Here is an 11,746-nt window from a genome sequence, read left to right as displayed (position 1 = left end):
CCGCCGCGTCAAACGAAGCCGGAAAATGTATTTGGTTTTGCTGTAGCACCTCTGGAAGTACATGGGATCTCGCAAAGCTTTTACTCAAATACGCAATGTCTTGTAATAAGCCAAAGATTGTGGGCCCTCAATTTGGTGTAAGGTACATTAACTTACTATGGTGTACAGACAAATTACACTGTTGTCTAGCATAGCCTAGAAGTACTGTGATCAATAAGTGGTATGGAGGAGAGCGGTGGTTCTGTCATGGGATATGTGAGTAGCTAGTCCCAGGGAATGCGCTATATAAAGTTTTGTTATCACGGATAGTAAAGATACTGTCAGTTTGGCTGGCTTGAGCTCTAGACAACATCGTTAAACTTGCGATAAGAAGCTTTTCGTATTTGAGAAGATCCTGGTTCGGGACCTAAGCGGCGACTGGTGATTTCTCCTCTGCGCTGATTATTGCGGACTTTGAGAGTCAAGGCTTGTCAACGAGAATTCTAAAAGCCGATGATTTCCGGGTGTACGAAGTGTGGCGAACCGATGGCACTGATGAAGTCCCCATCCCCAGGTTTTACAGTTCTTCTGTACAAGTCGTAAGGTGTCAAACATTAACCATATATAGTAAAATCAGGGCCAGCTTTCCACACGGAATAATCAGATGTCTGTCTTCACAGCAAAGCCCTGAAAACAGCGATTTATGCCGCTACAATACCTATACATTATGATAAATTCTGGACATCGCGAATTATGGCTGCCAACTACAGGAAAAATCCGGATGATACAGCTTAAAATTCTTGATTGGTCGGCAGATAGATTGCGACATGCAGTCGCTTAATTTCGTGAATCTCTTGATACTGTGGCTCACGTTGGCCTTGCCTTCCCAATTTACTCAAATATCGTATCATACTTTCTCAAACAATTCCTGCACCAAAGCGGTCTCACTTGACGCTCATGCCAATTGCCCCTGTTTATTAGTCGAGATATGTTAATGCTTCACAATATCTTCCATAGAAAAGCAGTGTGTGTAAGTTGGTTAAACGGTAGTGTGTTGCACAAAGTTGCCCGATGCCCCGTGTTGTATCTCATATGCCTTGCCACGGATGTTCATGGCCGATTACGTAAAATCAGGGACCAACAGGCCTTAGCTATTACTCTACTTTTCAAGAAAGTTTCGCTCCTATTCAAGGACGGGTCTTGATCCGTCAGTGTTTCAAAAAAAGCACTTGATCTGGACAGGCTGGAAGTTTGTCGGTCGCAGTATTATCGTACGTGCCATTACGACTCAATCTGTCTAGCTCGTGTTTGTCCGCACGCATTACGATTGATTATGCGGTACAAAGACTCGCGACACTGTCGCTTGGGTACTTTTCATCTTGAAAGGGATTGCACGTGGGTGTACGTTCTAAGCACGATCTCTTTGTCTGAAATTACTATCGTGAGGGTCACTGTTCTCTCCGAAGCCGGGCCAAGTCCATGGTTATATCAACCTATCGTATTAATGATACTTTTTTTCCCGTCTTCTCTGTCAAAAGACTTGACGCTCTGCAAAAGCGTCCTCTCTCGGAAGGGCTAGTCAGGTGCCCGTGCTGAATCCACCGACGTACCGTTCCTGAGGTATCTCATCGATCTTAATATAATTACGTGCTTATTTTCAGACCTTATTAATTCCTCACGAGTTCCGATATCCCGGTAAGATCAGCGTAATTTAACTTTTATACGCATAGGTTACCTCACGAGATTGTGCGAGGTCGAAGGACAATGGAAATGCATACATTTTGAGGCTGTAGACTAGCAAACAAGTGTCAAAGAGATAAATCACCTCAGGCGCATTCTGCTTCTGCTAGTATATTAAGATCATGATGAAGTCGATAATAGTGCTCTAATTTGTCATTAACAGCTCTAATGATGTTCTGCTTTCTTTCCTTCGCTCATTAAATTTTATTGAAATGTTGCACAGCTATATCACAGGTTTGAAGCACTTTTCCAGCGGTTCTTATCATTACTGCGAGGCCTGCTGTATGTTAGTAATTCAAGAAAACATGGTGTGAACATCTTACAGATCGTGGATTATCGTAGGTTAATAGTAACCCTGCTTGAATGGAATCAATCATGAAAAGCCAGTAGTTAGAACTCAAGTTCTTCTATTGACCCAGGAAGAAACTTCAATCCTTAATCTCAGATGAGTGTATTTCGCGTCCCAGCTACCAGACGATACGTAAATTTTCGAATTTGAGATTCTAAGCTACTACTCGTCCATAGCGATGTAGCAGCGCTTCAAAATTTACATCTGACAGTGGACTTACCGTGATTTCAGCCTATGTAGTATCGATTGTTTGTTGGGAATCAACGCCTCGAACATACAGTAGATAAGTATGATTATCCGGGATGTTAAGTGTGCGCGTTATTTTTGATCCGGAATCACCAAATTAGTATATCGGTGCTGTTGTGTGTGATTGCTTTTGAATAGTCTTCCTGATGCTCAGAAGACTAACCAGAACGAAGTAAAGAATTGATAGACCGAGAAAATAAGTATGCGCTGCGAACTATCACATGCTGTTAAGGCCTAAGAGAGAGTTTAGGCACATTTTAAGGTAGTGGTGGTCTGTTGATGTGTAGAGTGCAGAGTGCAAGGTTTACTGCTCAATCCCCATTCACGTAAATCGCATCATAATCGGATCAGTAAGTAAAAATTAGGTATCTGTCTTCGACATGGCCCTAAATACTTTTAACATACCCTCCACTGAGTAACCTACCGTGAACATGAACTGTAGAGAGCGTTTTTCAGCCAAGGCAAGTCTGAAGTGGCCTTCGTAAAACTCAAGCAGAATGCCAAGGAGCCAGAGATGACAAACTACCCTCTGAGATAGACTTCAAATTTAGAAAGAAAGACAAGTAGAGTTTTTTCTCTGGCGACCAGCTAAGCCTCTTGGGTTGATTGAACGGCATGATTTTCAGCCTTGCCAGCTCAGTAAACCCTTAAGGCAAGCAATATGATATTAAGGAAAACTTCATGGAAGCTTAAGAAAAAGAAAGGTGACAACACTGAATCGGTTATTAATTCGAAGAGTAGCAGTCTCGATGTGATTCATGATGGATTACAGTTGTAAAGTCCAGATTTGGAATTAGTCGTTAGAGGAGAAATCATATCTCAAAATCAATGCTCAAACTTATTGATCAAGCACTTCGAGTACCAGATTTTGGGTTTTCACACAACCACATGCTCTCCATACGAAAACAGATTACCTTCCGCCGTCACAGATGAGACAGCCACAATTAGCGACCAACTCCGTAAAGTCGGGTCAGCCGACCTGACTATACGTGGATCGAGCCGAAGGCATACCATAAGTCAGATTTTCATTTTGCTTTACGACAGCACCATCACAGTTCAGCAGTCAATTCATTCTAGCAGCATAGCGCGAGACGAGCATGTTGACTATCGGTCAGATCGTTGTTATTACAACCGCTTTCATGCAGACAGTATCCGCCAGAGACGAATACAAGAACCTTATCCCAAACGGACCCGCTATGGGGATGCCGTTGGGCCACGAGGGTAAAGGTTACACTTTATTTGGTTCGTTTTTTTCAAAATCGGGCAAAGAGTGGTCCAAAGTCTGCAATCAGCCATGGCCCGGCGGCTCAGTTACTTGTGGCGCGGCGCTCGGTGACCCGTGCTGCACTTGGAAGTCCGGTGATCCAGATTTTAAGCTGAGCGAGCCTAATCTAGAGGCTGCTCCTTGTGCTAGTGGTTCTCAAGCAGGCGGAAGTGGCTCAGGTAGTGCGCCATATTCTGAAACCCCCGGAGCAGAGACCCCTGGAGCAGAGACCCCTGGAGCTGAGACCCCAATACCAATGGAAGAATCCCCTGTACAAATGGACCCTACAACAGTGGTCGATACACCCATTGTGACCGACTCTTCCGAGTACTGCGAGTAAGCTGGTGGAATATCAGTGGTCTCCATACCTTTTCCTAACGACGGAGACAGTGCAGTCAAACCATAAATTGATGTAGAAGAAGTGACAGGAAATGACAAGGAATCTGTCTGCTTCATGTAACAATAAGTACAATTGCGTTCTGACTCATTACACTACAAAAAGTAACAATTTAAAAAACTGCATTGTTCGAAATGCATATTTTGCGCATGTATAAATAGTAAAACTACATCACCACCTATGCAGAACGTGCCTGATGGCCTTGTGCGTGCCTATAAGTCAGTTAATGAAAGTAATTTACCGATTAGTCAGCCCTAATCCATAGGGTCGGTTCGCTCTCTTTTGAACAACGTAGAAGTGCATCGCTCTGCACCTTTTACTATATCGTGCTACATACGTCTGAATGTACACAGATGCTGAACATGGAGAATTTTACACTTTAAGCTTGCCTTTTCGTTATGACTTTTGGATGTATCTAGCAACTTGTCTCCTATATTCTACACCAAAGGCTTGATTGATACCATTTTGGCCACATGTCTTCTTGCGCTCACCCTGCGATTATAGAGGAGAAAAACTCAAGTTTTCAGTGGTGCATATTTACTCATTACATGTTCAAAATGAGCTTAGAAAAAACGTTTGTTGCGATTTTACTTCCAATTTAAAAAAAGTTCCCGTTTCCCGTTGTCGTATGGGGTTGTGGAACGTCACATCTGTAGTGCAGCAAACTTTGGCGCAAAATACATCGCGACCTTGAATGCCTCTTAATGCAATATGTTACTTGCCAGACGCCATCTTTGCTTGATTAATCGAGATTTTCTTCTTAAAAGCTGTCTTTACGAAGAAAACAGCGATGCAGATCTGGTATGTTGTAGCTGTTGCTGCGCAGGCTGCATGCGTCTCTAGTTTGGATACCAGTGATAAATCAGACCAGAAGGCAACATTTTCAAAGTTAGCAAGCATGAATGCCGACAATGCTGGCATAGTGATACCATACAGTGATGGTAGCTCTACTACCTTCTCCAATAGCTTGACCGATGATGGTGACAACGTGGTGCAAGAATACTTGGCTTCAAACGTCGATGCAAAGCAAAATGTCGTTCCTTCATACCAGAACACTGAACAAGATGAGATCTTAGATGACGCCAAAAATGTGGCCGATCATAAGACTAAGGCGCAGAGAGAGGAGGCGAAGGAGGCTCGACACGAGGCACAACAGAAGCGCAGAGCGGAGCGCGATGCCCAGGAAAAAGAGTGGTGGAAGATGAAAGCGCTGCAAAGGTCAGAACTATAGTCTGAGAATGATGAAGCACGGAAGTAATGCTGATTTTTCAGAACCAACGATTGCACATATATTTTGTAGCGTTTGTAGAGCAGTGACTGTATGTGAATCTTGCCAAATGGGTTTCTTTATCGTCTTGAATTCTATAGCTCGCACACGGCTGTAATCTGCTGAAGGCAATGTGAGCCTTCAGCAGATTATCACAAGCCGTATCATCAAACTTACGAATTTATTCATAAAACGTCTGCTCCTGTTTTTTGACCCCCTTTTCGCAACGCTGTCTACCAACACGAAGCAGTCGCAATCCCCACTATTAGTTAAGATGAAGAGACATTGACTAGCAAATGTTGATGTCAATCTATTTGTTCATAACTCCGATGTTATTTTCGGACCAGTCCACGATTTTTTGCCGTTTCGAGCAACACCTATTCAAGCACCATCGGCACCCGATCTTAGCACCATCCAAACGACTAACAACATTCCTGCCCTCGCGTTTGCAGCTTGTTTTTGAGCACTTACTTTAGTCGTCTGGTGTAAGGCAGTTTATATTATCGGCGAGCAATCGAAAGAGTCTGCACTTATCACGACGCTCACATCGAGCTCAGGACCCACTTTCCACAGGGTAATCTGGAAATGCTCAACTGAGCATTTGGAATGTAGATCGGTCAACAAAATCTAAATCAAGCTTGTTAAGACCTCCTTACTTTGTCCTAGAGGCACTTTGTTAAAAGTGCTTCAAAGGCAGTTTCTGTTTCTACAAGTACAATGTCACACGAAGGGCGCAGAGGAACGACACAAAGCGAGCTTTCACTGGCTATTTCGCCCTGTCCTTGTGGCCACAAGTGTTGCTTCGAGTGTCGTGTCAATGAGAAAAGGTGCTAGGTTCAAGAGATTGCGTGGAATCAATTTGCTTGAAAATGCGCGTTGTGAATGATGCCCTCTCTGCTCACGAACTTGTAACCGAAGCACTACAAGGAAGTCGCTGATGAATTCTTCACCGAATCACTGCCCAGGACAGCGCAACTAATGTATCACATTGTAAATTTTAGTAGGAGCGAGGTTGGCGACATTTAAACGAAAGTGTAGATTATCATTCGCAGTATCTTGGGCTGAGAGATCCTTCTTATAAAAAAATCTCAATGAGGCAACGGGCAAAGGCAAGGAATCCAACCTGTGAGGCGGCTTTATGCTACGTACAGTCACTTCAACGAGTTGTACTTGAGTTCATACTAATTGCAATGTGCAAATCACATTGTACAACTCTTGTGCAAAGTGCGTATACTTTCGTGTAGTCGTCTACAACTCAAACGTTACTTCGTCGAATGCAGTACATATAATTTTACTGTCGAGCTTGTGAGATTAATGTATTTAGTATTAATTCAACAGACACAATTATTCATATATGGCAGTTTTAAAGTAAAATAGCAAGTTAATTTAAAAGCTCTCGGTTCCGCTCCTGAGTGGATCATCCCTTTTGTGTTAATTAGCGCGAAGTCCTGAATCAAAGCCTCCCCTGTGCAACGCACACTTATGGATAGCACTTGTAGTCAACCCGACGATCGAGACTTGAAAGACTAGATCCTCCATGAGGATGAGACACAAGATGTTCAACTGTTTGTCCTCCGAACAACTAGAAACGCTTAATATAAAGTTATGTCATATGTATAAGCTCCTTTGACATCCGGGGGTTGTGAGATTTGATGAAAAGCCTGAAGGTGTTTATCACTTTGGCGAGACATCTTCAGGAAGGCCTAAGCTAATAGTCAGTGGGTACACAACCGGCTAGACCGCTAATGCTGTGCGTCCAGACCTTTGAGTGCTGGGACTCTCTCTCTCGACGAGAGAAGCTTTGATGGTCGTAAGTCCGTTCATGTTCCAGACGCTTCAACTGCGCTTTGTGCTTGCTAACTCCAAGCTAGAGGGTCGCGCGTAAGGATGAACATGAACGTGCAGTTTCTTTGTTGGAGAGGCCGGTTTACGGGGGAATCTGCGGAGAGACATACATCGCGAATATCCGATCAATCAATCATGTGGATGGGTGACTTGTTCACCCGTCAAAGGAGGCGGAAGCCGGCAGACTATGTCTAGTAATTGCGAGGTCTTACCGTTGCATGACGGCGGAACTTCTTAAATGAGGGATCCAATTGACCTCTGCCTTTGAATGTTCTCGAACATGTGCGGTTTAAGCCAAGACCATCCGCTTCTCTCTACCTTGCTTAAAGATGTGGTGGGAGGTGCATTGAGTGCTGATACATTTTCTGTTCCGTGAAGGTCTGCTTGTGGATGTCTAGGATGATAAGACACAGCTTATATAGAACAGACTCTGTCTACAAGAAGTAAGTTCATCACCCATGGCTGTCAACATCAACAACCTGAGCTTTTGTATTGTCGTAAAGTAGATTGAGAAGCGTTGTGCAAACACGTACGCGCGCGACATTCTTACAAATGGTAGTATGCAGGGACACAGAAGATACCAAAATGAATACGATATCTGTGCATCTTGCTACCAGATGATTTCGAGGCCTAAATTCAATCTTATCATTATGATGTTCTTTGACAGCAGTATAAGTCCTGGTCCATGAGTCAGGATAAAATCTCATTCTAGATATAACGTGGTCGAAGCGCCACAAGTCATCAGTCGACCGTTAAGCTCATAAAGCCGAAATATTTGCTGAGAATTTGTGCAAGGAATTGCAAGATGGTGAGGTCACCAGAATAGAACGGTTGGTCTCGGAGGAGGATCTGATCTCATCATCCGTCATGGATGAATTTGTTATCGAGGACACTCGCAGATCGCTGAATAAGAGGGGAAAAATAGCGACTCTCAAAAATCCTATTGATCTTTTGCATTTTTATTGTTATAGAAGAATCACGACGTAGGGGCGAGAGATCCACTAAGCGTACTATTTACGGACATGGGAATGCGTCGTGATAATGACTTGCTCCATGGAATCAAATATTGCGTCACACGGGAATGTCCCTTACCAAAGGGACAGTATGATCTCAGTATTGCTTTATTTTATGCGAAGTATGAAGCGCGTCTGGCAAGAGAAAGTACTCATTCGGCGTCAGCTCAGAGAGTGTACGGGGTTATGAAAGGGCGGGTCGCACAAGATGGTGTGACCGTAGATAGATGTGAAATACACAAGTTGGTGTAACCACACAATGGCATGGCTACGCCGTAACAAGAAGCCACTACGTGGCAGGATTGCCAGTAGTAATGCATATTGATTAGGATTTACTATTATAATTACGTATTACTATATTAATTAGGAAAACCCAAGGTTTGAGATATTGGCAGTTCGGCAGCAACTAAAACAATTAAATACAGATTAATCATTAATGAAGGAGTCTTTACCTTGGCTAAGGTTTTTAAGTACTGCAGAGGTAGCTGCTGGTTCTTGTAAAGAACGAAAGGTCGGTGACCTTAGCTTAGCTTCCTCTAAGCAAAGAGGTACGGCAGCCCCGCTGCACCTGGTAGCAATCGTAGTCAATCTACACCTGAGTCGTTACGACTGATTTTCTGTGAGGATGGATCAGTACTCCTATTTGCCCCAGGGCATGCGGGCTTAAAAAGCGATGTCCCAGCCCTGAGGGCGTGGAACACCTTGTTTCGCAAGGGCCCGAAGCGGTAAACGCGGGCCAAGATACTTTTTCTAGTTATGAAAATTCCCTGCTAGAGCACCTACAGCAGAAGCTGACGGCGTCAACTGCGTCCATAACACCACCGTAGACGACGGATGACTCCTCTCAACCCAGGCCGCACATGGCGAGCGTTAAGACCTTCGGGGTTAAGGATAGAAAGAATCTCCTGCTCTGGGGAGAGAGGCCGAAATGGCTATGGTAATCCGCCATGCTCCAGAACGAGCAACAGCGCGTGGTGTCAGCTATCTTCAAGCTCGGTGGCCGAGCGCGTGAATGGGTACTAACGTGCGGTGCTTCGGTCGAAGCTGCGTCCCCCTTCTGGAAGGAGCAAGTAACAATACTTGGTTATCTCTGAATGTTCGCAATTGAAGCATCAGCTTTTGCGAGTGTTCTCGCCGCCTAACCAGGCAAATTGCGTGCGATCGCGTTTCCTTGCCGCCCGACAGGGCGAGAGAGAGTTGTTGGACTTTGTCCACGATTTGCGTACTCTCATTGCCGAGATGGCAGCCGATCCTCTCCCCGGGGCGGTTGCGGTGAAAGGCCTCCACACTGGCGTGGCCAGAATGGAAGTCTTCAAGAAAACGTGTGCATCCGTCTTCTTTTGAAGAAGCGGTGAATGTAGCATTGAAAGCTGAGCTCAACTTCAAGTAGGCACGACATGGTTAGAATGCACACCCTCTCAGCTTGTCGAATGGGCCTGAGCCAATGGATATCAGCTATGCTAAGAAAGAAGGAAGAAAGCTCGAAACTGTCAAGCAGCGTGTAAACACCCGACGGTGTTTTGTCTGTAGAGACACCCGTCACCGTCAAACTGGTTGTCCCCTGCGCAGGGCACGTAAAGGTTCATAAATCCGACGTGCCGCTTCTAACCAGTCTAGTTTGTCGCGGAAACGAGACGAACCAGTAGGCGCGGGGCGCCCTCCTGGGGAAGAACTGAGTTTTGGTTTGCCTTAAAGATAGAGGGCAGCAGGGCTCAGCCTCGAAGAGCTCCGTGCTCTTGAACACGAAACGTATATGCAAGCCGGGCTTGCTGGTCGTAAAAGCGACCGTGAAGGGCTTTGAGAAGCCATAAAAGATCCTTATCGATTTTGGGGCAACGACAGTTATGTTCAACGTTTCACGGTAGTAGGAAGTCAGCTGTATGCTGAGGCGCTAAAAGCGCGGTTGAATAAAACTGTCACTGTTCGCTTCGCGACGGGGACTCGTGCTAGTGTGCCGAGGGTCTCTGTGGACCTCGGTGTCAAGTTTCTTGACTTTAATAGCGTGGAACGCTGCTTAGTCTTTAAATTTGGATTCAAGGTATGACCTTATCCATGGTTTGAACACCATGTGCCATGGATTGATTGCAGGTCGAAGATCTTAGGCACTACGCGCACGTCTCCTGGTGGAGCTTTGGTAAGTCATGAACCCACCTCTGCTAGAAGGCAGAAACGCCATTGGCGCTGACGCTGCACTTGAATGGTCAATGTGCTGATTATCAATGTATCCAGGCGAAGGTGTATTGGACAAAACAGTTTCGAGCATGGCTCGCGGGTTTAACGTGGAATGGCACGTAACCCACGGAGCACCTCTCAAGTAACAAATCTGTTGCTGCAAGCCAGCAGTGGCATGGTCGGCCAAGGGCTGGGGCATCGTGGGCGGAGCTACTGTGATGCGCGTGGAGTGACATGTCATCTACTAAGCACTCCTCACGTTACGAAGTAGTTGCTGCATGCCAAGAGTGACATGGTCGGACGAGGTCCGAGGCATCCTAGGCAAGGCCCTTCTGATGCGCATGGGGTAGCACGTTATCCACTGAACGAAGACTGCGGAAATAGCAGCTCTTCGTCGGGTATTCTTAATAACATCAACGTTCTGATGAAGCAGAGGGTGGGTACGCTGGACGATGCTGAGTTCGTGTTCCTACTGGTCGCTACGAGACGGAAAACCTCTACCGAGAGGAAATGGCGATGCCGTATGTTATCTGCAAGACGCAGGGCTTCGACCCTGAACCGAACGAGGAGACTAACTCGTCGTCGCTTCTAGCACATTAAAAGGGTGCTGAACGCACGAAGTAGGTCGTCGATCCTACGGAAAACCTTGGATCCGTACTATCCTTTGGTAATGGAATTTCAAGACGTCGTCTCCAACACCCGCCTTCGGTCCTAACCCTGGACCGAGGTGTGCGTCATGAGATCGACCTGGTTTTGGGAACCAAATGCTAGGTAACACCCCAATGGCCCCTGCCCAAGAAGCAGTGCGACGTCATTGACGCATTTTTCCGTGCGAAACTCGACGCAGGGATGGTACGTAAGAGCAAGTCTCCCCATTCGTCACCCACGTTTTGTGTTCGGAAGTCGTACAGCAAGTGGTGTATTGTTCATGCTTACAACAAGGTCAACGCTGCCACTATTCCGGCACAGACGCCGATTTCTAAAGAGGATGTTTTTCAAAAAACCATGGTGGGATGTATGAAATACAGTGCACTTGACTTGGTCGATGGGTATAACCAATTGCTCGTGAGAGCGAGTGACATTCCGCTAACAGCGGTGAGCACTCCAAGCAGCATGCTGTGGGAGTGGCTGGTGATGCCTAAAGGGCTGTCAAATGCACCAGCAACATTTAATCGTCATGTGACGCAGTTGTTCAGGCCCCACAGGATGTATGCACAGACATACTATGACGACATTTTCGTTCATAGTCGTGCGGAGCACGGGAGGACAGATGATGAGAATCACATCGTCCATATAAGAGAGGTTCCCGAGTGCATGCGCACGAACAGACTGTACGCTAAAGCAGACAAGTGCATCTTTGGCGCAGAAGAGATTCCCTTTTTAGGGTGCTTTCATTGGGAAGCGTGGCCTTCAAGCGGACCCCCCGCTAAGGTCAAGGCCATTGTAGACTGGCCGGTTCCAAAGAATCAGATGG

The 11,746-nt window shown here is 45.7% G+C and overlaps 2 protein-coding genes across 2 annotated transcripts; both read left to right on the top strand.

Annotated features, from left to right (window-relative positions):
* Positions 1-3,411: 3,411 nt before the first annotated feature.
* On the top strand, positions 3,412-3,918 carry PHALS_08390 (uncharacterized protein; the record flags this gene model as incomplete). The annotated part of the gene is made up of 1 exon (XM_024723731.1): positions 3,412-3,918. The coding sequence occupies one exon, from the start codon at positions 3,412-3,414 to the stop codon at positions 3,916-3,918; it is 507 nt and encodes a 168-aa protein (XP_024574678.1).
* An 847-nt stretch (positions 3,919-4,765) lies between these two features.
* Positions 4,766-5,206, top strand: PHALS_08389 (uncharacterized protein; the record flags this gene model as incomplete). The annotated part of the gene is made up of 1 exon (XM_024723730.1): positions 4,766-5,206. The coding sequence occupies one exon, from the start codon at positions 4,766-4,768 to the stop codon at positions 5,204-5,206; it is 441 nt and encodes a 146-aa protein (XP_024574677.1).
* Positions 5,207-11,746: the final 6,540 nt, after the last annotated feature.

The sequence above is a fragment of the Plasmopara halstedii genome (assembly GCF_900000015.1).
Source record: "Plasmopara halstedii genome assembly, contig: Scaffold_322, whole genome shotgun sequence".
In the NCBI taxonomy this organism is placed as follows: Eukaryota; Oomycota; class Peronosporomycetes; order Peronosporales; family Peronosporaceae; genus Plasmopara; species Plasmopara halstedii.
The sequence above is the reverse complement of the archived record's forward strand: the minus strand, read 5'-3'. Positions and strand labels throughout refer to the sequence as shown.